Consider the following 27,091-nt stretch of genomic DNA (forward strand, 5'->3'; position numbering starts at 1 on the left):
GTAGCTGTTTCCGCCAGTTTCCACTCTGTGTGCAGAGCCTAGCTAACGGCTTTTAGCAGTAGCTCTGTATTTAGCGTACAGACATGAGTGGTATCAATCTTCTCATCTAACGCTTGGCGAGAAAACAATAAACATATTTTCTAAAAAGTCAAACTGTTCCTTTAAACCACCCCAGAGACAAGGAAAGGGCTGTTTATATAATACTTCAAGACTTCAAGTATTTGGTGAAAACATCGCAAACAAAACAGGATTGGAGAGTGTTGGCTAACCAGCACAACACTAAAACCAAACATGGCCTCAGATCTGTCAGCAGTTTCCTAGTTACCTTGTATGGAAGTCTCTGTCCATTGACAAAGATAAAGACAACCTGTTGCCCAGTCTGTCGGTAAACTCAAACATAACTAGCAACAGTAATAGACCTTCCTCACAGTGGACTCTTGACTTGGGTAATGGTGCTAATTATAGCTACTGGCTAGGTTGCATGGCTTTATGTAACACTTCCATCCTTAGTAATAACACATGTGCTTTTCAGGCTATGGGAAGTCATGTCAGCCATGAAAAAGGTCTATAAGAGAGAAAACTATAGTGCACATTCAAAGTATAGCCTTACATTTTGAAACTAGATTTTTACTTTAAAGCGTAACTCTCGCCAAAATGCTCTACACCTTAACTCCACCGGTGACCAAGATATATCCTAAATCTGTGGCTACTTGTTTTGATATCGACTCGTTTTGACTGCCGAGGTGGTAGCAGCCGAAAAACGCCATTTGACCGAAAAACGAAACTACGGTCCATCTTAAAAGTGGCGCTTCCGTCCTAAATGTGCTTTTAAACGAAAGTTTGACTCGGGTACATTCACAAACAGACCCTAGGTTGCATTTTGGCGAGAGTTACGCTTTAATATCGTGTTTCTAACTACAAAAAGGAGAATTGGCACTCAATTGATACACCAAAAGCACGTATAGAATACTGGCATGCAAAACTTTACCTGCAAGTGAAAAACAACAATTCCTTCACTTCTTGGTGTTAATTATTTATGAAATACAAGGGTCTCAGCCATAACCTGCATGCCTAAAACTAGCAAATGTAAAGTGGGAAAACTGAGAGCATGCAGGACCTTTTATCTTCTACAGATGCAGGTGTTCAACCAAGAAAAGATGTGAAAGTCTATGTGCATTAAATAGAATGTGAATGGTGTGACTATTAGTATAACAGACAGAGAGACAGACAGATAGATAGATGTCAACGAGCCTACTACTAGCAGGTTCTCCAGCTTGTTACCTGCGGGCTAGGGAGGCTCTCCCGCGCCTTAGTTGTGGGGAGAGTGACGATATTGAGGCAGCAGGCTGCTGACAATCTACAAGAAACTGATAAATTAGACAGATATACAGAGTGGTGACACTCAGGGTTAGACAATAGGACAGAGAAAACACGCAGCACAAGACAGGGGAAGACCTGGTCAGAGACAATGATACTACTACTGGTTTGCTGCTACGATAGCTCTGGTTTTTATACTAAAGCACCAGTCTGATCCTGCTCTATATACAGTTTTTCTCACGGCATTACTATAGCACTACTTAATAATTTACATATGGTGGGGATATTCATCCGTGGGGGATATTCAACCGTGATTCTTCTGGTCGTGGAAATCAGTGTTTCTGTAAGTGAAAAGTCTGAGAAAAAGAGAGCATGAGGAGAAATATGAGAAAAAGAGCAGAGGAAATACTTGAAGCCAGGCTAAGCATAACCTAAGTGGCTGGTGCTCATGGCTCAATTCTATTCATGAAGTCCGTTTTAAGTCCACACCAGTCATGACGTCAGTTCCACTCATATCATATGATGTTGTGTTATCTTAAAATCTTGTTTAAGCTGTTTCCCTTATGCTATATATTATCTGAGGTAGGATAAAAGAGAGAGAGAGGGTGAGAGAGAGACACACGCACACACACACACAACTGTAATATTCTTGTTTTTATGTTGATATCCATCAGTTTTGTTCTTATTGTTACATTTTGTTGACATGATTGTTGCTGTTGCACAAATGTTAACCTAATGCTTTATTGTCTGCATCCTACCAATATGGTTATGTTAATAAAGCCTCTTTGAATTGAATTGAGAGAGTGGTCATACAGCATTTGAAAGTAAAGAAAATGGAAATGTTCTGGGAATACTGTGAGAGAGGTTTGTCAAGACAATGGCCGTCAGCAGAGGGAGGAGTGGATTTAGTTTACCTCCCTCTACTTTCCTTTTGGATACTACATGAGGGGTAGGTGTACAGAGGGGACAATCAAATAGGAGATTGAGGCACAGAGAGGAGGTCTGACTGGTCAAGGATTGCTTTACAACATAGCATATTTTTATGGAATAGTTTAGATAAAATACTGTTTGATAAAGATGCAATAAAGAAAAAGAAATCTAACATGTAATTCATAGAGTCTGCCACAGGGAGGTGCTATGAGTCACTGTATGCTGAAGCAGAGGCTGCAGCCATGTTTTGCTCAGTTTTCACTTTAACACACTTCCTAGTACTCTTAAGAGAGTGATATAAATATTGTCTCATTTTATGGTAGCAGTTATTCATATGCCAAGAAAGATGCCTGGTATCACATTTGTAACGGTGTTCATAAGAAAATTCTATGCAGTCCAACCATATCAATACCAAAAAGGCTGTTCAGTGCTGTTTTGAGGATGGAGCAAGCTGTCAGGGGCCCCTTCTTCCTGAGTGTTGCTGCATGTTCAAACCATAGACATGTGAAACCAGTTTTTCCTCCTCTCTGTATCCCACCTAATCCAGTGGCTTCTGGGAACTGTGTACATAGATGATGATGAATCATCGCCTTCGTCGAAGACGAGGAGATACCGAGGCAGGGCTACTGGTGCTGTGAGAGGGGGACAGTCGACCTATGTCTTGTCTTGAATAAATGAGTCGTCTGAACTCTAAGGTTAGCCGCTCAGGGTCTACCATGATGTGCTGGGTGCCCAGAAACAAATGAGGGTAACTGATGTTCGGTTGAAGAGTTGAAGCTGAGGTCTGGATTGTTTCAGAAAGTGTGTCTGAAGTCCACGCAGACATGGACGGACAGGCGGTTAGTTCTACAGAGGGAGGATTAGTAAGGGAGGTGTTCAGGGTGTGGGTGGTGATAATGGAGGGGCTGTGGAACCTCGTGGGACTGGAGGGAGCTGTGACGGCACCTCTGCGACTTACTTTTGGCGGGCTGCTTTTTATCTTGGCCACTTTAGCGCCGCGGCCACGGTGAGTCTGCTCGTGGTCAAACTCCAGATCCTCCAGCCGTTGGGTCAAGGCCAGTTTCTGCTGGATGGCCATACGGAGGAGGGAGTTCAACGTCTTTTTCTCATCCTCTGCTGCTGCCAGCTGCCTCTGCATCTCATCCAGCTGGGTAACGTACTCATCACATCTACAGAGAGAGAAAGAGATAAAGGTGCAGAGGGAAGAAACAAAGATTTGAAGATCTGTCACACAGGCAAATCTTCTACTTATATTTTAAGGAACGTTCAAATGTTCACTTTCCCAGCTTAATGACCTCATTTGCCGCTCTCACCTTGTGGCAAACATGGCCCTGAGAGACGAGAAGGTGGCGGCATCTTCTTTCAGAGCCTTGAGCTCGTTCCTCAGCTTCATCATGGTCTCTGTCACCATCGCCTTTTCATTCTCGTACTTGCTCTTCAAATTTGCCAGTGCCCCCTCTGCTGTCTGCAATGTGGATCATTTGACAGTAACATGTAGGACTAATTCAGATAACATCTGGATTGTATCTCTGACACAAAAAGGAAAAATGATTGGTTTCCTACAGTTTGCATGGGTATTACATTTTTAATGGTATGTTAAGTACAAAGAACAATCCTCTTTCACCTGTTTATTGGCCTTCAGCACCAGCCTGAGTGTGGCTATCTGCTCTCTCTTGGTACTGAGCAGGGACTTCAGTTTGAGTATCTCCTCCATGCACAACTCCTTGTCCTTGTCAAGCATCGGCGCCAGCTCCCTGGCTGCAGCCCTCTGCCTGGACAGCTGCAGTGAGCGGTCCACAGCCCTCTGCAGGTGTTTGATCTGGTCTCTGATGATGGCGTTCAGGTTGTAGATATTCATGGGCTCCTTCCGCAGGTCCCCACCTGCCTCGGAGGGCACTGGAGACGGGCAAGGAGAGATGCTGATGACTGGGGACCCTGTAGGGTTGCGGGTGGGGCTGCTATGAGAGGAGTCCACTGTGTTGGTTGTCGTCTCATTGAGATGGCCGTCTTTGGATGGGGAGTCCATGGGAGTGCGCGGGAGCTCAGAGGAGCAGGCTGCAGACGCTGCAGCGAGGCGTCGCGCCAAGCGAGGTGAGAGCAAAGCCCGGTGGTCGTCTGAGCCCTTCAGGCTGCCGCTACGTGTGACGCGGCTCTGGCGGTAGTAGTCCAGCATGACGCGGTTGGGTGTCTCGTTGTTGCAAAGGCAGACATGGTGGTAGAGCTGTGCCAGTTCTTCACTGAAGGTTACCAGCTCATCCTGTGCTGCGTTCAGCATGCCCTGGCTCTCTGTGGCTGTGCTCGCCGATGCTCGGAGCTCTGCCTCCAGGCTCACCACCCTCTCCCGACTCTCACGATAACTACGCTCCAAATGAGTTACCTGTTTGGATAAAATTGGACATTTGCAACATCACAGGGTGCAAAACAGCACTGAGTGCAGTTATTATCGTCCAGTAGAGTAGTATTTGGTGGATAAAGATGCAGGAATACAAATATAAATATTAGGGCTAGGACGATATGCTTTTGTCCCAATTTGATTCTTTCACGATACATAGGTGCCGATTTGATTTGTATTGCGATTTTCATTTATTGCGATTCTAGAAGTATTGCGAATGGATAGTATTGAGTATTGCAAATTCTTTTTCCTTCTTTAAAAAAAAAAAGAGTTGAATAAGACAATATATCATGAGACATTTCTAAAAACAAATTGTTTTCTTAAAAGAAAGCACATCACATGTCAGTCAGTCAGTCTATTTATCTACAATAATCTACATTTATTTCATTTGTAAAGAAGTACATAACATGCATTCTCTGTTTTGCTGGAAACGGATATGATGTAGTCACTGTCGGTGGTACCGTATAAACAGAAAATATTTAGGTGAATCATTGTACATGAATCGATTTTTTCCCAACCCCTAATAAATATACACTGTATGTAACTATGCCAAACCTGTTCAGTCAGTGCCGGGACCCTGTCGTCGCTGTGGCTGTCCCCCTGCCCCTCCACAGCCTGGTTGTACTTCTCCTTCAGGACCTTTAGTTCTGCTTTCAGGTCGATCACCTCCGTCACCGCCACCTTGTACTTACACTCCAGGATCTCGAACCCATGGATATCGGGATCATGGTGACCATTGGCTGGTGGTGATAAGGAGCCCCCGTCAGGTTTCTCACTCTCCTGTGGTTCATCAAGCTCTTTGTCTCCATTGAGACATTTCATGCCGCTGACGCGCTCCATGAGGCGATGGACGCGCTCATTCTGCTCGGTCAGGGCGCCCTGCGTGTGCTGCAGCTGGGTCTGTGACTCCTGCAGGTTCATGAGAAGCGCCGACTTCTCCCGCTCCACCTGCAGATTGGGGGAGGATACGCTACCACATGAGAGGCAGTCAAGACAGTGAGGGCAAAACATAATGCTGCATCCGTGATTAATGATCTACATATTCATAAAACCCAGGACAGGACTTTCACGTTATCATTTTATATATTTATATATTCTTATATAGTACTCTGCACTGGTGTGTTCTGCCATGTTAACAGATCAAAACGTGTGACTTCCAAGTTCTGACAACCAACTACAAGTGAACTTAATTCAGTTACGCAAATGTGTAACCCATCTGACCTCCACGACCCCATAATATAAAGGTGCTAATAAAGATAATAACTAAGTACCATGCAACCAGCATAGGGCAGGACTTAGGCTCAGTTACGCAAATGTTTTATCAGTATGACCTGCATAACTCCATAATATTAACGGGCCAATAAAGATAAAGACAATGTACCATGCAACCATCATTATTAAGCAGCAAGGTAACAAACACAGACAAATCATAGACTAGCAATGTATCAGTTGACCTGTATTTCTGAACAAAGCTGCCGGTAAGTTTAATAATGTTTAATTGCTCTTTGATCAGGGGAGTGTGCTCCCACAAAGCTAAAAGCTTTATTGATCCAAGTCTTCGAATGCCGAAGGAAGCTTAGCAAATAGATAAGTTTAAAGCATTTAAATGACGATTAAAGCCTAGAGTGATACCTCTAATGAAATTGTGAATGTTTTTGGTCTATATTGAATTTAAAAAAAAATAAAAAATTTCGATGCTGCTGGTGTTTACCAGAATAATCATCTTGAGAGGGAAAATTGATTAGCGAGTAATTGTGTTAACAGAGAAAGGGATACGGCTCATATAGCAGCTACTGATCTCATTTTCTATTTCCCAGAGGAGCTCAGCTTGGGCGAAAATAAACTATAATGACTTAATTACATTTTTTACCAGGAATCTAATTTACCTAGAGTATGATTGTTATGTCGTTCAACACACTGTATGTAGTAAAATGAGAATTCTTTCCTATACTACATTATAGAAGCCTTACATTTATACTGTCTGTTTATATGGATGTAGCTTATCACAATGGAAAGTTGGAATTAATTGTGGTATAAATTAGAGATGGTCCGATACCATTTTTTGCTTCCTCATACCGATTCCAATACCTGAAATTGTGTATCGGCCGATCCCGAGTTCTGATCCGATACCAGTGTGTCATATATTTTATTATGTTTTAACAGCTGTATACTACTATCCCTGTATAGATGATATGATGTATAACAGCTGTATACTACTATCCCTGTATAGATGATATGATGTATAACAGCTGTATACTACTATCCCTGTATGGATGATATGATGTATAACAGCTGTATACTACTATCCCTGTATGGATGATATGATGTATAACAGCTGTATACTACTATCCCTGTATGGATGATATGATGTATAACAGCTGTATACTACTATCCCTGTATGGATGATATGATGTATAACAGCTGTATACTACTATCCCTGTATAGATGATATGATGTATAACAGCTGTATACTACTATCCCTGTATGGATGATATGATGTATAACAGCTGTATACTACTATCCCTGTATGGATGTGGTATGATTTCTATCTTTGTTGTCGGTCTGGCTCAGGGTAAACTCTTTTTAGAACATGAACAAACACAAACAATGAACGCCACAGTCTTTTATTCTCCAGTATGACAGTCAGTTATAACGGAAAAAGAACATAAATAAACTACTTTAACGTAGATTTTCTTTATTACGTGGTATCGGATCGGTACATAAACTCCAGTACTTCCCGATACCGATACCAGCGTTTTAGGCAGTATCGGAGCAGTATACCGATACTGGTATCGGTATCAGAACACCTCTGGTATAAATGTGTGCAGTGCCTGTGGACAATAAAAAAACTTCTATGACATTTCCCCCTACCTCTTTGGGTCTCATTTCCCAGTTAGGACTCTATTTCTGTCCCTTGTCTCCAAACTAAAAGCCGAAATAGTCTGTTTCTGTCTCTGTCTTGCCTCTGCATCTCTTCCCTGTGCCTATTGGATGCTAATCAACCTGACAGGGCTTCCTATGGCACACGCAAATGCACTGCCTCTGCTGCTGGACTCTTTTGCTTTGCTATGATTTCGCTTCATCACTTCCACTGAGACATAAGCACATTAGAGCATACATTACATACAACGCATTACAGTATATACAGTTCATGAGCATTGACATAGGCTTAAATGCACATGTGCAAAACGTTGCCACTATCACTGAATATGCGTGGTCTGTCACTGTCACTTTGTGATAGTACAGTTTAAATGATGTTGCAGTGCCATTATATGTATTCATGTTTGGAAAACATTCAGTAAAGCCTGTAGTATTAAGTGGTGTTTTTCCTGCTTTTCTTCTCGTTCCCAAACTGTCATCACCTTGTCATTTCCTTGCTGTTACCAGTGGCAAACAGTGGCCAGGGCTGCTTTCATCAGTGCAGCAATGAACAGTGCACACAGAAACAGTCATACACCAAACAAACACACAGTCACACGCAGAATGCAGCAGGACAATCGATAAGACGCCTCCGTTTTTCCACAACAAAATGAAATGTACTGTGGGAAAGTGGATCAGCATAGCTGTCTTCTGATGTGCTTTGGGCTGCAGTAAACTGTCCTGGCTAACGTTGTTAGCAGCTTTAAAGCAACTTAAATCTTCCAGAGTCGACACACAACCAATGTGACGTTCAAGTGGCATCAGTACTGACCTTAAAAATAACATTAATGACACAAAAGGGCTAAACAAAACTAAGTGCTTTCTAGCAGCTGCAAGTCAACACTGGTGATTTTACTTTTATTAGTTATTGTGGGTAATTTAATTGACTGTGGTATGTACTGCTTTCTTATGACCCACCTGTAACAGCTGCTGTTTGAGCTTCTGCATCTCGGACAGGTTGAGCTCACTGAACAGGTCCGGCACGGGGTGCAGGCCTTCTCCTTTCCAGCCTGGCCGGTAGTCCCCGTTCATCTTAGCCAATCCAGTGCCTGTGTGAACGAGGCAGTTACGGCGGTTGCTGTCCTCATTGTTGCCGTTAGCAGCAGGGATGGAGCTGCCGTTGGTGCCATTGGTGCCGTTGGTGCCGTTGGTCTCCTCAGAGAACTTTAGACCCTCTACACCGGTGACGGTGAGCGCCAGATGGGCCCCTGCTCCGTAGACACTGTCACTCAGGCTGATGTGGTGGGCCAGTTCCTTTCTCAGATTGTTCTTCTGCTCGCGCTCACTCTTGAGGGCATCCAAGGCCTCCTCCAGCTGACCCTCAGAAATGTCCTTCAGACGTAAGGCATCTTCCAGCTGACTGTTTAGGAGAACAGTCTCCTCCTCCAGTACTTTGATTTCATGTTTTAGTCCCTCATACTCCACCTGAGGAGCAGCAGAAAGGACAGACGGGGACAGGAAAAGAAAAGAGTAGAAAACATTTAATTTAAACTCTTAATTACATTCTTTTAAGGATTGGGTCCAATCCCAGGTCAAACTAAGGGGGACATAAGGAAGGTGTGAGTAAAAAAAAGAAAAAAAGCAGACAAATTAAAAGAAAGCACACTTTAGACATTAAAGTGTGTTCCCCTTTTAAAATCTTTGTTTAAAAAATAAAAAACATTTTTGGAGCCAGGTAACTAAAACCAAACACCACAATGTGTGGCGTGTGGCGTAATTGAGAAAATAAGTTTATACTGACCTGACTCTGCTTGAGCGTAGACACCAGTTTCTGCAGCGTGATGTTCTCCTCCTCCAGCTCTGTGTAATCCTGAAGCAGCCTGGTCTCCCTGAACTTATACTCCTTGACCTCTTCCCTCATCCGGCTCCTCTGTAGCTCCAGCATCTCGTTACTCTGGAGTGAGGGAAACAAGTAAAGAGTCAGGAGAGAGATGGAAGAGGATCAGAGTCAGCTCATAACCTAAATCCATAACTGACACACACAGAAAGTAATATCTCTCATACTTGCTTAAAGTCTACACTATACACTCTCAAACTCCTACTGTACATGTACATAATACTTCTCTCTGATAGCATGTGGATATCAAACTATTTCATTATCTAAAATGCAATGAGTCAGCACCTTTAGACTAACAAAAAGATCAGCATTTTGTCATCTGCTGTGCAGAGACAGAAACATGAGCATATGCTGGACCAGATTAAGTGTCGATGAGACGAAAATGCACCAGCCACAAAGGTCATAAATCTAAGTATAGTAGGCTGCAGCACTGGATATATGGTAATTTAATATCTATATATATATATGGGAATAGACCTCAGTAAAAATCAGAGTGAGTTTTATTTCAAGGAATAGGGAGATGGATAAATATCCTCTCTGTTAAAGAACCGACCTTGCAGGTACTTTTAACCTACTTGTTGATTTTGTGTTCTACAGTACATTTTCTCAGTTCAGCTGGTCTTGTTTGCTTTTTTAGTATGTAGTGGACAATTGTTCCCCTGTATTTCCTAAAGATGAATACAGTATTTCTCAGAAATTACACACAGAATAAGAATGAGGTTATTATTTTGAAAACACAGGCGTCACCAAATGTGTAGTACAATGCAATAACTACTGGACATACAAAGTAAAGAACCATTTCTACTATACATGCGCATATGTGTACTTCTCTCACTGCAGAGCTTCCTGCTGCTCCCCTGCAGCTCTCTGTGCATATGGCAGAAGTGCTGACCCAGAGACAGTGTCAGGAGTGGGTGGGTGCACACACAGGAGGAAGAAACTCTCAAACATATATGGCCTTTTCTGTGCTATGTGTGTGTGCTTGTGTATGTTTAGGGGTGTATGACAATGGTGCTTTTAGAACTGGCAACTGGACTGAAAGCAAAGACCATTATGACACAATTAATCTTTTGATTTGTACAGTAGCTGACAGCGGCTCCTATACTCTTAAAACAAATGGAGCCTCAACTGCAAAGTACATAGAAATACAGTAGGCCTGTACTGAAAACACTTTCATACTAATCCAGGGAAATATAACATAAACCAAATGACATTTTAAGAACAAACCTTATTACCATAAATATCAAATCATACAATAACACATTTTGGGATGCCATATTTGTATTGATTATAATGACCTTCCCTTGCTACAACGTGTCCACTTGTATGAAGTGCACAGGATAAGAGGCCAATTATGAGTCAGTGAGGCTGTATAGAAGCGTAGCTGATGAGGGGCTACAGTGGCTGGGGTCAGGGACAGTGCGGCACACACCACTGGCAATGAGCCCGCCACAGGGCCGAGCCGGGCAACTCACCCCTCATCTGGAGTTCACAGCTCAGACTCTGATTCATGACACAATGGCAAATATGGCAGACGTCCAGCCATGTTGTTCTCATTCATCATTACCACCACTGCTGCTGCGGTAATGGGGAATCAAAACAAAATGTTATACATAAATATATGGTAATGTGACTTTTTTTTTTTACAGGTTTAAAGTTTTCGTTTAGCTTAGGGAGATGTCAAGATGCACCGTGAGCGACTGTCTTCTACATGGGAGGAATTGGGGTGCTGGGCATTCATTAAAACATACGATTGTGAAATACCCTATGTTTGTGTTTACCCTGTGATTTTAAGCTATTTCTTATGCTTTTCATGTTCTGACACATACGGACTAAAAACAGGCTGAAGTAAACTTTTCCAATAAGTTCTTTGATGTGAATTTGTATATGGCAATAGTGCTTGTGAAAGATTGCACAAATAAAGTCCCTGGTGCGGCTGCAACACCTGCTTCTCACGCTGCAAAGGCGACTCCTTCTCATTAATGGCCTCACGCATGCAAATGAGGATTTTCAAAGAGAACCAAAAAGCCATTTGATGAATCTTCAAAGAGACACAATCGTGATGCAAACAGGTGACAGGTGTGTGTATGTGTGTGTGACAACTCATCACAAATATGTCGACTACGCTCATCTTCCCAATTGAAAATATTGTGCTCCATAATGTGGAATATCTCATCTACCTGTTGTGTATGATATTACTCTGCTTACGTTCACACGGACATACGACACGTGTGTCATGTCAGATATACAGAGAGTAACAACACTCCCTGATGAATATAGTGAATGAGAGTGTGCGTGCTGTGGCTGTAGTGCTGGTCGTGTGATGAGAGCAGCCTGGCTCACTCTGTCCCTACACATGTGCCGAGCTCAGGGCATTTCCCTTATTCCACAGCTTAGCACAGGATTTGCCCCCCACAATGGGGTCGTGGCCGCGGCGTCTGACCCCAGCTTGAACTCCTGCGCTGCACAGTGGCTGCAGACATGTATGAATGCATAAACGCATGCTTCGCACGTATACACATGCATATTGTGATCTCTGTGTCAGGTTTGACCCCCTTTCTGCCACTGTGACCCTTTATCAAACACACTGATCTCATGTAAGTTAATGTACAGTACATCACAAGAATGCGGACAATAGTCTGCTTAGAATTCAACTAATTACAACAATGAATTGCAGTTTAACAGGTTGTTGTACTTTTCTCACAATCCCAAGTTACCTTTTTTCAAACTCTTCACAAAGTTAGCACAAATACTGACTAAGCTGCAGATTATTATTTTTGTTTCTGGGCCTCAAAATGCATTCAGTGACCAAGCCTTTCAAAATAAAGGAGATCTTTTATCAAAACTCAACAACCACCAAACCTCTATGCAACTACAGCTCATTTTACACATCTTAAATGTACAGCTTTTTCCCATTATAAGTTTTCCCAAGGGATTTTAAAAATTTCTTGTAAATGGACTGTATTTATATAGTGCTTTACTAGTCTTATCGACTACTCATAGCGCTTTTACATAGTACAGGAACCATTCACACACCTCCGTAGACTGTGTCTGAGGCTGCCGTACAAGGTTCAGTGTCTTGCCGAAGGACACTTCGACATGGGACTGCAGGGCCAAGGATCAAACCACCAACTTTGCAATTGGTAGGCAACCGCTGTACCACCTGAGCCACACCTACATTACTATCTATACATACGTATTGATATGATGAAAAAACAAGAATGTATGAGAGAATTTAATCTACTAAAATGAGCGTATATTCCAATGCATAAGTTCTACTGTTAGATAATGCAATGCTGTTTTTTTCACATATATCATATTCCTGATTTCCTGTGTTTTCCTCATCTGGCATGAACTATTAAAGTGCTCATATACGGCTTTTTGGCTTTTTCCCTTTCCTTTACTGTGTTATATATCTTTTTTGTGCACGTTATAGGTTTACAAAGTGAAAAAGCCCAAAGTCCCCCCCAAAGGGACTTACCATCTCCAACAGAAAACACTGTTCACAAACTGCTCCAAACAGCTCTATTGTAGTCCAGCCTTTACTTCAGAGACAAACGTGGTCACTTTGGAACACACGTTATAATGCTCGCCTAGCTGCTAGCGTGGCACGCCCTCATACTCTGCTTCTGACTGGCTAGTAGTCCTTACCTAGGTACTGTCAGGGCCCTCATACTCTGCTTCTGACTGGCTAGTAGTCCTTACCTAGGTACTGTCAGGGCCCTCATACTCTGCTTCTGACTGGCTAGTAGTCCTTACCTAGGTACTGTCAGGACACGCCCTCATACTCTGCTTCTGACTGGCTAGTAGTCCTTACCTAGGTACTGTCAGGGCACGCCCTCATACTCTGCTTCTGACTGGCTAGTAGTCCTTACCTAGGTACTGTCAGGGCACGCCCTCATACTCTGCTTCTGACTGGCTAGTAGTCCTTACCTAGCGACTCCCAACAAAGATGGAACAGAAGTGAGATGTCTCACTCTGTAGCTAAAACAGAGAGCTCAACACACAGGGTGAAAAGAGGAGCTGCAGCAATGTGCAGTACAACAAAAATATGGTGTTTTCTGAAAATTAAACCATGTAAACCTATTCTGATATGGCATAATATGAGCACTTTAAATCATCTGCAGAAGGTGCACTCTGTAACTTTTGACAAGCTCACCTCCCGTAGCTCCTGCACGAGTGCGTTGAGCCTCTCGTTCTCGGCCTGGGCATTGGACGCCACAGAACGGCTCAGCGTCACCTCTGTCTGCAGCACCAACAGACGGCCCATGTAGTAGGCCTCCTTAGAGGCTGACTCCTGCAGCAACGTCTCTTCGTTGGTCTCCCCATCCTCTGCCACCTTACGCTGGTTGGTGTAAGCCTGGCCGAACGCCTGGGGAGGAAGAACAGGAGGGATGGTCAGAGGAAGGGGGCAGAGGAAAAGCAATGAATAATAATAATATTATTTTATTATTATTTTATTAATAATAATAAACAACCAACCACCATCTTTGTCAAAGTAAAAAATGAAGAGACATGTAACATGTAACAACAACATCCTAATCCATGTGAGAGATTTGCACAGTGGTGTAGTCTAATGTATTGTAGTGGGTATACTATACTGTATATGTATGGGCCTATATATATGGGCCAGAATGGGCCTTTTTGGAGTGGTGGGGGGGTGGCATACCATAGTGGGGGGTCTGGATGTCCTCCCCTAGGGAAATTTTGAGTGTCAAAGACTTCATATCCTGCACTCTGACACACTTTTATGCACCAATTTATGGTGAAAATACCTTTATTTAGCCTATGTGAAGAAAAAAAAACACAGATGACAATTCTGAATATTGAAAATGATAATGGAAAGTATGTTGTTACATGCCATTGCGCATTTTTAAGTGGGTATATGGAAATCCTGGAGCTTTCTTAGTGGGTATACTGCGTATACCTGCGTATCACGTAGACTACACCACTGGATTTGATTTCACAGTAATGGCCACTAGGCGTACTCCTGCTGTTCTTTTGACCACTGACAGCATACTCGCAGGGGCTGTCCCTTAAGGTAGCTGTACCTGCTTTCTGACTATGTAGGATGATGTTTCACTGTGATCAATAGACACACTGTTCCCATTTTCCTGACACAGGTTTTCACGGCACTGAGAGCTGACTTGTCATGATAAAGAAGCCAAGGCTTGATTGGGAAAATCAAAGCATGCATCAACAGCAAAACAGGCCTACCATACCACAGGCCTACTGTACCAAACTAGTGCTGTAAAAAATGCGCAAAAGCTTGGTAGACTGCATGGACCAACAACAAGTGAAATGTATACAGTTATACAGAGATATACAGCTGCTTTGTGCAAGGTTTAAGGAATAGCATGTCATTTTAGTTTGTATAAATGTGTAGGGCTGGGCGACATGGAGAAAATCAAATATCATAATATTTTTGACCAAATACCTCGATATCGATACCGCAACGATATTGTAGTGTTGACTATTGGTGCTTTCACAAAATATTTACACAATGAGATTTTTGATAAATAATCATCAGTAATGTGGATATAATGACTGTGTAAAGGCAAATAATAGAACAGTTCCAACAGTCTGGTGAGTTCAGAAAATGACATCACTTTACTGTAATGCAGCCTTTAAAATCCGGAAAAGACAACACATGCCATATTACGATATAACGATATCCAAAATCTAAGACGATATCTAGTCTCATATCACGATATCGATATAATATAGATATATATAAACTCCTTGACGCACACGCAGCAGCTGCCTTGGTGGTTCGATAAAAACACTATGAACCATCCTTCTGTTTCTCAGCAGATCTACATCCCCCCCCGGCCGGAGAGACAAGGGATCAATAACGCTGTCTCTGAAAAATAATTTATGGTCTACAATTTCCACATGAAACTGTAAACAATGCCGCATGTATCGTAATGCAATTCCTGGAGAGTTACCCAAGCCAAATAAAAAAATGCAGGGAGCCATATATATTTGGACTAGAGTATTAATAATTCACAGTCTTCCCAATCCCACCCCATAATAACATAATTTCATCAATGTTTCTCTTCGAAATGAATCATTTATAAAGTACAAGCATCCATTATTCGGAGAAGACATGAGCTCCAGTGGGCAGCTGTCTTTTCTGTCCACCGCTAGTCATTTTTCAATTTTCTATTTACTTCTGATTCATGAGCTAACAGGTTAAGTAAGCAGCAGGCAGAATGCTGAGGTCCTATTTTTAGACAGGGGCACTTTATTACAGCCAGAAATCTACTTTATTGCAGATCTTGGAGTATATAGAGCACTGGCAAGGAGAGGGTTTGTCTTGTGGATGTTTAGCTCCTCTGATGATAATGTATGAGTCAACACCTCTGTGTTGCTGCTAAATAAATTGACATGTAGTTTCGTGTGAATGAATGAGATGAGCCGATTTAGCAGCAGAGAGATTTGAACGTCGCCTAATTAGCTTTATTGACCACCTGCCTCTGTTACATCTGACGTGCTGTTTGAATACTCATCAACAGCCAGCAGAGCAACAAAGGAAGTAAATCACTATCAACGCTCCACACAGGCAAACAGCTCAAAGACTCACTATGAACTCACAATTCAATAACATGATGTAAAGCAGGTAAATAAAGCTCTATTCATTCAGAAAGGCACTGATTCCCTCTGTAGACATATTTATTCTAATTTAACAGGCCCTTTTGTTTCCCTGGTGGATCATACATTTAACAATTAGCACAATAGCAAAAGCCAGTAATAATCAGTCCAGTAAAACAGCTCTAAATACAGAGAATATTTAGCCATTCAACCATTCAACTGTCCTCAGGGACTTGCTTCATAATGACTAGAAAACACTCGTGTAGAAATACTGTATTATAATGAACTCTCATTTTCCCTCTCAGTCTCTCACTGCATCTCTTTTATTTCTCGCTCTCTTTCACACTCTCTAGTTCACTCGCCCCCGTGCCCTCTCTCTCACTCTCTGGGGAGGCACAGTGTGATTGTAGTGAACGATTAAGAGGGAGGGCCTCATGAACAAAAAAGCTGATTAATTCCAAGCACAGTGCGACTGAATGAGCTCGCATTCTCACGTCAGATGGGAGGCTGTCAATGTCCGAGCAGGGCTCACAGCAACAGCTGAGCCCTACAGGGGGACGAGCAAAAAATCTAGACCTACAGGGTCCCGCTGTTGGACTGTTAATGTCATGTCGAAGGAGAGAGCAAGATTTACACTCACTGTACTGTGACTGGGGGCCAACTGGAAACAGAAAGGGCCGGGAAATGTTTGAAATGTTTTGGTACTGATGCTAAAATGATACCTGAGTTTTTTCAGTAACATAGTTTGAGGAATATAAACATGTATTTAGCAAAATATGGCAAACTTCTGAATGCATAATTGTTATATGTCCTAAAGCAATAGTTCAACATGTTTGAAAATATTCTTAGTTGCTTTCTTGTCAAGAGTTACAGGCATTTTTCCACTAGGCAAGCAGTTCCGGAGGTGATCCAGATACGCACCAGGTCTATTTTCATGCGAGCCGCGGGCTGTCCGGACAGCCAGGCAGGAAGTGAAACAGCGAGAGCATCCAGTCAGTTTACTAAAACACCCCACCCCCCACCCCCCCGTATCATATACGTCTCCTCTACAACACCAACGGACAATAAGAGATTCATCTTGGAGGTGGAAAAAATAATGCGACATCACAGATCCTTTTTATCAGGACAACACCAGAAAAGAGAAGGCATGGAGTTTAATTACAGGAGTGCTTGGAGTGGAAGGTAGAAACTAGTTTAATGAACACGTAATTATTCTGTAAAGTAAAGACAAAATAATAATAAAATATGCGGCAGACACTCCGCTTCTGAGATGCTCCCGGTGTGGTATGGCCGTGGAGGAGGAACACAGCCGGAGCGCAGCAGAGACGTGCCCAGTGGAAAATGCCTGTTAGATGAGAAGATCGATACCACTCTCATGTCCGTATGCTAATATACAACTTCCACTTAGCCAGTTAGCTTAGCTTAGCATTAAAACTGGTAGCAGAGAGAAACTGCTTGCCTGGCTCTGTCCAAAGCAGTGACTGGTCCAAAGGTAACCAAATCCACATAGCAGCGCCTCTATAGCTCACTAACTAACTAACTAACTAACTAACTAACTAACTAACTAACTAACTAACTAACTAACTAACTGTTATATCTCAACTGTTTAATTACAAAAACCAAAGTGTATGTGCAGGATTATGTCTTTGCTGGGAGGAATGACTTCCTGAAGTGAGCTTGCCAGGCAACTAGCGGAGACTTCAGGAAGTTCTTGCTCCCGACCCAGATATAGTCTGGCACATAACCCCCTGAAAGAACCCCAACTTGTTTTTAGTTTCTGATTCTGTACAGCTTAAACAAGAGATATAAAGTGTAAAGCTGCGTATGTGTTGCCTTTGGACAGAGCCAGGCTAGCTTCCTGTTTAGGGAGCGTGCCCACAGCCCTATGTTCCCACATTTCTAAGACTTTGTTTAAAATTAGGCCCTATGTTCCCACATTTGTAAGATTTGTTTCCAAAATTAAGCCCTATGTTTGCCTAACCCACCCTAACCCTTGAAGGGAAATGTAGGAACACAAGACCTAATTTTGAAAATGTCCTAATGTGGGAACATAGGGCTGTGGGACCATTGGACTGACCCCCTGTTTATGCTTAGCTTAGCTAACTGGCTGATGGCTATAGCCTTACATTTAACAGACAGATATAAAGTGTATTTCCCAAAATAGCATACTATAACAGGATCAGCTGTGCAACAACTTTGCCTAAATACAAAAAAAAGAACCGTAATGTATGATTTAGTTGAGGAAATATTTGACCAAAGAATAAGCACTCTATTCCAACTTTCGACACTCTACTCACACATTTGATTTAGTATTTAAGAATGATAAACATGGCAGCTGATGAAAAGGCCGAACCCCACAGTGACAGACACACAGAGAGAAGGACTGTCCCAGTTGTAGGCAGTGATTCAGCAGCAACTCATACACAGAGAATCGTGGGTCTTGTATGCGTAACGAGAAGCAGATGGTTTTATAACAACCTTCTTCATGGGCTGAGCCGTGCTCCTCAAAAGTCCGCTCGCTCCATCTGCCTACCGCTCCTCCTGAAGGAAGTCACAGTGAGTGAACACTGATGGATGAGGCTCAATATTTACACATAGGCCTAAAGGAGCACAGTATGCTCTGGCCCTCCTGATGCTGTTGCACCATAGTTTCTGGTTGGCTATTTTTAGCCAACTGACAGCTCTGTATTTTTCAGGCTAATCACATGAACGTCACTAACAATACTCCATGCTGTATCATTATAATGATGGATTTGCATTGGCCCTGTATCTGTGTCCTAATTAGAAAACATAACACAGTTATTCAAGCCAGATAACATGTGAAGAACAGTGCTGAACATTAAAGTTTAATACTATTCCTCAGGATGATTTTAACATGGAGTCATAGATTGGCAGCCGGCTCGTTTTGGCGTACTGAAAACCCCATAATGCATTCAACCTTGAGGCTCCTCGGCCTTCTGTGCCTCAGTGGATAAAGTCTAAACAATAGAGTCCCCCTCTATAGATATTCATCCCTCGGGCCATGGAAATAGGAGCAGATAGAGAGAACAAACCAACCACTGCACCAGTGTGAGAGGAGGAGCGTGTGCAACCTTGAAATCCTTCCCTGTCTGTTGCAGCTCCTAATTAGGAGTCAGGGGAGGACCTGTGGGTGTGTTTATATATACCAGGAGTCTATTTTTTCACCCAGGATGGAGAAGAGTGAGTTATTTTTACATCAGCAATTAATCACCACCAAACGTTCATAATTAAGTGGACGTATCAGGTCTACCCAGCAGCATACACTGTAAAAACAAGTTTATTTATAATTTATAGATCTAGACTTTATTAAATTAAAAAGGTCAGAGAGCAAAAAAAGAACAGTAATATATATATTATATATAAACCATTTATAATCTATGAATGTGCCCTTCTGTATTTAGGTTCTAATTAATGTGGATTTTAATTAGAGGATGAGGATGACCTAAAATATTATTTAATGACTGATACAGAATATCCTTAATCACTTGTTAATTGTCAGAAAGTAATTCATGGATAATGAGAGGATTTAAATTGTACCATGATAGATGTGGATTAAAGACCGATTAAAATCGTGTAGTTGTACTAACCCGGTTGGTATTTTATGAAAATACAAGTTGAGAAATGTGCCACCTGTGCTGCTCAATTTGAGACAGGACAGCCTTAAATCTGGATCACAGGTTTGACCCAAAATGCTTCTTGCAGAGCACACACACACACACACACACACACACACACACACACACACACACACACACACACACTTGTGTCCTGTCCAGATGGTCGGCCCAGCCAACCACATCTGGGATTTCAGTACCATGGAGAGAGACATGCAGGACTGCTGCTGAGAAGCCAAATAGCTGTCAGCGCCACGAGGAGAACTCTGTGTGTGTGGAAATGAATGTCTGAGAGCAGACAGATTGTTTCTTGCTGCAGCATGTCATACACGTTGTCATTGATTTGTTTGATGATCAGTTGTAAAGCATGCTATGCCAATGCCACAAGTGTTGAAGACAAAGCCAAATAATCCATAAAAAAAAGACCAACAGGAAAAACAATGACAGCTCAGAATGAATCTCCTAAAAACATCTCAGAAGAACAGCATCAAGAGTGCAATAAATAGAAGAGACATAAGTCCGAAGCGGCATGCGATGTGTCAACATCCAGTCACAACAAGACAACACACATAAACACACATCAGCCTGAGTTGAGTGGACAAAACACAGACACACGAGATGTAATCCTGACTCACTCATTTCTTTTTGACAAATACATGTTGGACTGCAGTACACAAGTCTGGCGAGGTAAACGGAGCAGCAGAACGGTAAGAAACAGTTTCCACTTCACAAATTGCTGCCTGTCTATGGTCTGTCAGTACTGTCAATTACAAATGAAATTGATGATGTTTCTTTAGTTTGGTTAGTCAATAACCTTTACATCATTTTGCAACCCTAGTTATGTCCATGCATCTAAAACAGTAATTAACTTGCATGATTACTCTGTAATAGAAATATGAACACTCATTATAATGTTCATTAACTCACTTGTAATGTTGGTAATCCAGAAATCCAAGTTTACTGCTGCAGTTCCTCGGAGTAAGAACAGCTGCAGTATGTGTCTTAAAGATATTCCAGTCATTTAGTATCACAAAGTTAAGGGAATCACAAGAGACAGATTTAAAAAAGAAAGGTCAAAATCAAAGTGGAAGAGGCTGAATTACATTTTCTAGCATGGATCAAAACAATGGATCCTACATTTCCTATAATGCAACCCAATAACATCTTTCGTTAGACCCTCACCACTCCCTCTTAAAACCCCACTTCTTTCAAACTCCACACAACTCCAGTTTGTAATGCAGGCTTTCTGTTAAAATTCTTAACTATCAAGCCCAAACTGAGGTTTACCCTGATGACATCACAATGACATCACCAGGGTAATTTTTCAAACGTCCCCCCCAGGGCCACAGAAAATATTATACAACTGTCTTTGCAGGCTGATTACTACTTTTTTGACACGTGATTTGAACTTCATGTGTGAAATCGGTGGCGTGCCCCTTTAAATAGAAGTTACTAAGTATTGCTCAAAGGTTAGGCTTACTCTGACACCCAATCAGAGTAAGGCTAAGGGAAGTTTAATACATACAACTCCTTTTCAGTTTAGTATATTTAGTATCCTATAACTCCGATGTACTTAAAACCCACGATGAGCCACTAATGCAGGTTTATGGGAAACGTTGCCCTGGCATATTTCGCCCTTTCACAAGGACAAAGAAAACGTCCCCATGTGCTTCTCAGCTACAGGGAAAAGTGCCAAGTCAAGAGATCTGTCATCTATAAAAACACACAAGCACATTTTCACAAGCGAGGGGAAGCTGGGTAATCACAGCCCAGCAAGAATGGAGGTCAGTCACACTAACAAAATTAACAAATAAAACACATGATTAGAAGTAATTGCATTATTAAAAACAATTCGGCAACACATGTTTAAACTGTTTGAACTGTGTATGCATACAAAATGTATTGTCCTTTGTGAAGAAGAAATTACATAATGATCACAAGATAAAGCATACGATCCCTAAAAATAAAGTTCAAATAAGGGAGCTGCAGTAGCGGAATTTCTTTGTGTGTGTGTGTGTGTGTGTGTGTGTGTGTGTGTGTGTGTGTGTGTGTGTGTGTGTGTGTGTGTGTGTGTTTGTGCTTTAAGCCACCAGGAGCCCTGGATGTTTATAGTTTTTATTATAAGTGCCCAGGCTTTTCAATCCTTTTATTTCCCCAGTTGGTAGAAAGCTCTTCTATTAAAGAATTACTGTAACATAAACATTTAGCTGGAACTGACGTGATATGAATGTTTTATAGATAGTAAAGAGGGTACATGCGAATTGCCTTGCTTTCTGTTTGTCCTTTTTATTTAGAGCAGCGAAGCCTATTATTCCTCTGATAACAATATGCTATTATGCTGACACTTGAGGAAAAAAATCTATAATGCCTTAATGTGATTTATAGAGGAAAATCCCTGCCGGTTACAAGAAATCCACAATAGCGTCACATCTGTCGCATTCTCACCAACACAATGTATACAGTACATGCTGTGTGAAGCTGAAAGGTCTGCCAGGGGACAGGCTGTGTTTCTAGTTAAAAAGATGTGGCTTGTTAAAGTGATTCCATTTGGCTGAAGTCTGCTCCTTAAAAGAAAGATGCCTGGATTATTTCCCAGAATGCTTATCACTTATGTGTGCTCAGTCTGTGTCTGGCTGAATGGACATTGAATCGGTAGACAGACAGGCAGCTGGGGCGGAAGATTTGTTGGATCCCAATTGAATGTTTATTTCCTATCCTTTCTCCTCAAATCCATCCTTACATTCTCCTCTCCTCCTAACTCTATCCATATCATCTACGATCATGCCTTCGGCACACTAACCCAGAACGAAAATAAACAGTGGACCATTACTACTACTTGCTGCCTCGATGACAAGTATTATATCTTCTACTTCTACTTTTTGGGATCTAAAGTTATTTGCACACAATATAAAGAGGCGTACAGGATGTTATGCTTTGCCTTTACTGTATATAGAAGGCTCTGATCAGCGTGAGCAGACAGGAAAAACACTTACAAACTGCACAAACTGTACCAGCTGCAACTGTGTCATATGTAGCTTTCTCTCTGCTTGGTAATGCGCCCTGCAGTAGATCATGAACAAGTCAACCACAAAAACACATGGCCCACCCTTTATGCCATTCCAGCACACAAATACATATAAAAAAAATACACATGGCTCGAGGCACACATGTCCATGCACTTCACTGGTATTCATCCCTGACTCGTGCCATTCGTTTGGAGAGAGAACAAGAGCCATCGGGTGGGAATGGAAAATACATAAAAGCACTGAGTGAGAAGGAGGAGATGAGGCTTTAATGCTGAGTGCCCTGTCTGAGTGTCCCGACACAGACAGACAGACAGAAGGAAGGAAGGGAGGAAGAGGAAAACACACAGAGGTGTTCAATTTAAAATGAAACTAGGGCATTGCCCATTCAAAAAATGCCTGTTTCGGGTGACCAATTGCTTAGCCTGTGGTATTGCTGCTTACAGCTTTCTCGAGAACCGCTCACCCAAACAACTTCACACTTGACACTGCGCTTCCTTAGCTCCTAAACAATACACCTGCCATTACATAGTTGCGTCACTTAAGTTGCAGCTACTCACAGCACACTTAGTGGAGGTATTCATTGCTAAAGAGGTGTATTAGTCGATTGCTTTGACAAACCACCGAGGTTACAACTGAACTCTTCTTCACTTCCCTACAGTGCCATTCAAATTGTGTAAGTTTGCCATACTAACTTATAACACTTATATTTTTATTTATCCTTCTCCAGAATTCTTTAAGTGTATTCTCCCTCCATCATAATCCTCCTACAATAAATGACAAAAGACCATTTCCATTATGAGCCTCAACTAAGTACTGGGCCTCCTCAGTGAGTCAACTGTTCAGGGACTTGCTGAAGGGCTGAAGACGAATTAGAGCGCTAATGTAGGGAGTGTGGAGATTGACCTGTTCTCCTAGTCTCCTCTTACACAGCTCCCTCCCTATAGTCCTTCATCCCTTTGCCATCTCTTTGCTTGACTAAGTGGGAGGAGTATTTCATGGGACAAGTAATCTAAGGTTCAAGAAAGAAATCATGACGAGGGGAAGTGAGCTTGGACGAGTGTGCTGAGAGTAATGATGATGGCGTTAAAAAAGATGGAGGTGTTTGAAAGCTCACAGGCTGATTGGTATTCGGTGTTAGTGCCAGCAGACACACCCAGAGAGGCAGCCAGAGGCACACAAGAGAGAGACACAACGGCAGGAGACAGATTCAACTGATAACATTGTCTCCTATCTCTGTAGAGGGTCTCTGCTGATAAAGAGGGCTCAGCCAAGCCAGACAAACACTGACTACAATGGAAAGGCTGGTCTGCACACAGTGACCCTCTTGGTATTGACACATGGGGCCTCTGGGTGACTCAGTGCTTTTGTGCAGCCACAGGAGAGCCTCCATGCCAATGTGGGAATCATTGTACAAGCTACTAATAATTTTTTTATTTTAATACTCTTTATTGATCCCCAATGGGGAAAAATAAACAGAAACTTCTGAACAGGCATTGGTGCCTTGCTCAAGGGTACCTTGGCAGTGCACAGGAGGTGAATTGGCACCTCTCCAGCTACCAGTCCACCTTTGTATTTTGGTGCCCATGGGGACTTGAACCAGCACCCCTCTGGTTTCCAACCAGAACTCCCTAAGGACTGAGCTACAGCCACCCCACTAAAGTGATGTTAGCTGTAGCATTTCATCAGACAAATGGAAGTATTTACTAGGTTCTCTGCTCTCTCTTTAAGTATCTTGTCTACATTCAAACGTTTCTGTTCCTTCTCATTATCATTTTTTTTTAGCTAGAATCCAACCTCTGGATTTGAAGTACTGTAAGTACTAAAGGTTTTGAGAAAGGGCTAATTTCACTTCTTCTGCTTGATAACTGATTGATTGTTTAAGTAATTTATCAAGCAAAGAGACTATAGTATAGCCATGCTTATGCAATGAAAATGGAGGCAGGCATCCTCAGGCCTATTATGTTTTTTTAAGCATTTTCCAAACCTTCCAAAAGCAGGCCCACAACAACTACACACATACATACATACATACATACATACATACATACATACATATATAATATGGTGTGCTATTTCAAATTTATATATCCTTTCAGTTTTAATGACCTCACTTGACATCATCAGCTCTCTTGTGATGGAGGATAGGGTTGATTAAATGGGTTAACTAGGGGATGATTTAATACCCGCCTGATCCTTTACATCCCCTAACAGCATAGAAGTGACAAAGACAAATCCACTGACCCTGATTGTGTCGCGCGTCCATAACAGTATCAGTGCATGTCTGGGTGTGCACGTGCTCACGCATGCCAGTGAGTATGTGCACTTTAATTGTGATGAGGGGGGCATAGGCAGGAATTTCAGAGGATCATGCTTGTCCTTGCTCTACATCGTTGCTGGCTATAATGGTCTCTGGTCATCTAGATGGGAGGTTTCTCTTTCCCCGGCATGCAGAGATGGTAAGCATGAAAGAAGACAGGAGCTGAAACAAAATCGCTCTAGACACAAAAAAGGCAGAATAATTGAAATCATCGGAGGAGGCCATGGTTCTCAGCAGGAAACCGATGGAGTGCCTTCTCCAGGTAGGGAATGAGTCCTTACCCCAAGTGAAGGAGTTCAAGTACCTTGGGGTTTTGTTCGCGAGTGAGGGGACAATGGAGCGGGAGATTGGTCGGAGAATCAGCACAGCAGGTGCGGTATTACATTCAATTTATCGCACCGTTGTGACGAAAAGAGAGCTGAGCCAGAAGGCAAAGCTCTCAATCTACCGGTCAGTTTTTGTTCCTACCCTCACCTATGGTCATGAAGGCTGGGTCATGACCGAAAGAACAAGATCCAGGGTACAAGCGGCCGAAATGGGTTTCCTCAGGAGGGTAGCTGGCGTCTCCCTTAGAGATAGGGTGAGAAGCTCAGTCATCCGTGAGGAGCTCGTAGTAGAGCCGCTGCTCCTTCGCGTCGAAAGGAGCCAGTTGAGGTGGTTTGGGCATCTGGTAAGGATGCCCCCTGGGCGCCTCCCTAGGGAGGTGTTCCAGGCACGTCCAGCTGGGAGGAGGCCCCGGGGAAGACTCAGGACTAGGTGGAGGGATTATATCTCCAACCTGGCCTGGGAACGCCTCGGGATCCCCCAGTCGGAGCTGGTTAATGTGGCTCGGGAAAGGAAAGTTTGGGGTCCCCTGCTGGAGCTGCTACCCCCGCGGCACGACCCCGGATAAGCGGAAGAAGATGGATAACTGAAATCAGTGATGCTTTAAATTACTGATTTGTAAAATCAAGAAACCATGTGGAAAATAACTATAAATATAAGCAGCAGATGTCACAACCATAGTTCTTAAATTCACACAAGAAGATCCTTGTGTTGCAAAACCAAAAGTTTTCCTTGTGAGAGAACAGGCTGCTTTTTTGCTATGCTTTCAGAGTTTGCAGCACACACAGCTAAAATAGACGACTAATCAATACAGCAGCCTGCAGGCAGGGAAGTCCTGTTCCCTCTTACCAACTACTGTATTTCACTGCAGTAAAAAGGAGCTTTCTTAAAAACATAATCTATGCAGGGCTGGGCGGTCCTGAAGTGTCTCTGCAGAGATAACAGCTTCTTTAAGTCCTGTTCTCTCTCCATGTGAGAATCATGAGATTTTAGAAAAAGGAACAAACAAAAAAATAATAAGAGTTTAAAAGAATGAAATAACGAAAGCAGGTGGTTCCTTTTGAGTTCTGTTGACTAAATCATTCTCTATGCAGCGACCAGCCCCCACTTTCTCTCTTCCTCCCCTCTTCTCCATCAAGTCAGCGCAACCATAAAAACCTGAAACAACAAAGAGACCCGACTGATGGGCTGGAGTCACTCACCACCACCACCACTCTATCCTGCCGCCCCTCCCTCTCTGGTCTCAATCACAACATCCGCAGCCAAACCACACACACACACACACACACACACACACACACACACACACACACACACACACACACTACGCATACAGACACAAGAGAGAAAAAAACAAAAGGAAGAGCCGTACACACATGCAGGAAAAGTGTTCCTGATGTGTGACTCAACTACAAAGACAAATGACCTTCCCTTTAGGTCCTGACAAAACACACCCCCACCCATATAAAACACAGCCAAACACAAGGGTAGACAGGTCCTTATCTATATGCTCAACAGCATCCCTGAGCCTGTTGCTAAAGGTCACAGGTCAACACCACCTAGCATACACAAAAAGCATAGTTTCTTTTCTCCAAACAACAATATCATTTAAACTGAAGGAATAATATAGTAATTGTTTAATGGCTTTTAATGGCTACGCTTCAGATAACCACCATGACTTTAAAAGACATTGTTGAGTGGGCTATACATTTCCTAAATGACTTAAAGAGATTTTTCCTGTTTAAAACCCAGCTCTGTGTCATGGCAGGGTGGGCAGTGTGTGCAGATGAATGTTTTTTG

General features: G+C 42.5%; 1 protein-coding gene across 4 annotated transcripts in view; it reads right to left on the minus strand.

Moving 5' to 3' along the window:
• Nucleotides 1–1,309: 1,309 nt before the first annotated feature.
• The window catches only part of bicd1a (bicaudal D homolog 1a), a 33,222-nt gene continuing 7,440 nt past the window's right edge, over nucleotides 1,310–27,091 (minus strand). Inside the window, exons 2-9 of one of the 4 annotated variants that reach the window (XM_078256180.1) lie at nucleotides 13,555–13,767; nucleotides 9,300–9,452; nucleotides 8,477–8,983; nucleotides 5,195–5,587; nucleotides 3,872–4,624; nucleotides 3,561–3,712; nucleotides 3,206–3,416; nucleotides 1,310–1,357 (exon numbers count right to left, since the gene is read on the minus strand). In XM_078256180.1, coding sequence (XP_078112306.1) covers nucleotides 1,310–1,357; nucleotides 3,206–3,416; nucleotides 3,561–3,712; nucleotides 3,872–4,624; nucleotides 5,195–5,587; nucleotides 8,477–8,983; nucleotides 9,300–9,452; nucleotides 13,555–13,767 — 2,430 coding nt within the window. Of the gene's footprint in view, nucleotides 1,358–3,205; nucleotides 3,417–3,560; nucleotides 3,713–3,871; nucleotides 4,625–5,194; nucleotides 5,588–8,476; nucleotides 9,050–9,299; nucleotides 9,453–13,554; nucleotides 13,768–27,091 lie in introns of all 4 variants that reach the window. The other 3 variants (XM_078256179.1, XM_078256181.1, XM_078256182.1) reach the window with 3 other exon arrangements.

The sequence above is a fragment of the Sander vitreus genome, chromosome 8 (genome assembly GCF_031162955.1).
Source record: "Sander vitreus isolate 19-12246 chromosome 8, sanVit1, whole genome shotgun sequence".
Lineage (NCBI taxonomy): Eukaryota > Metazoa > Chordata > Actinopteri > Perciformes > Percidae > Sander > Sander vitreus.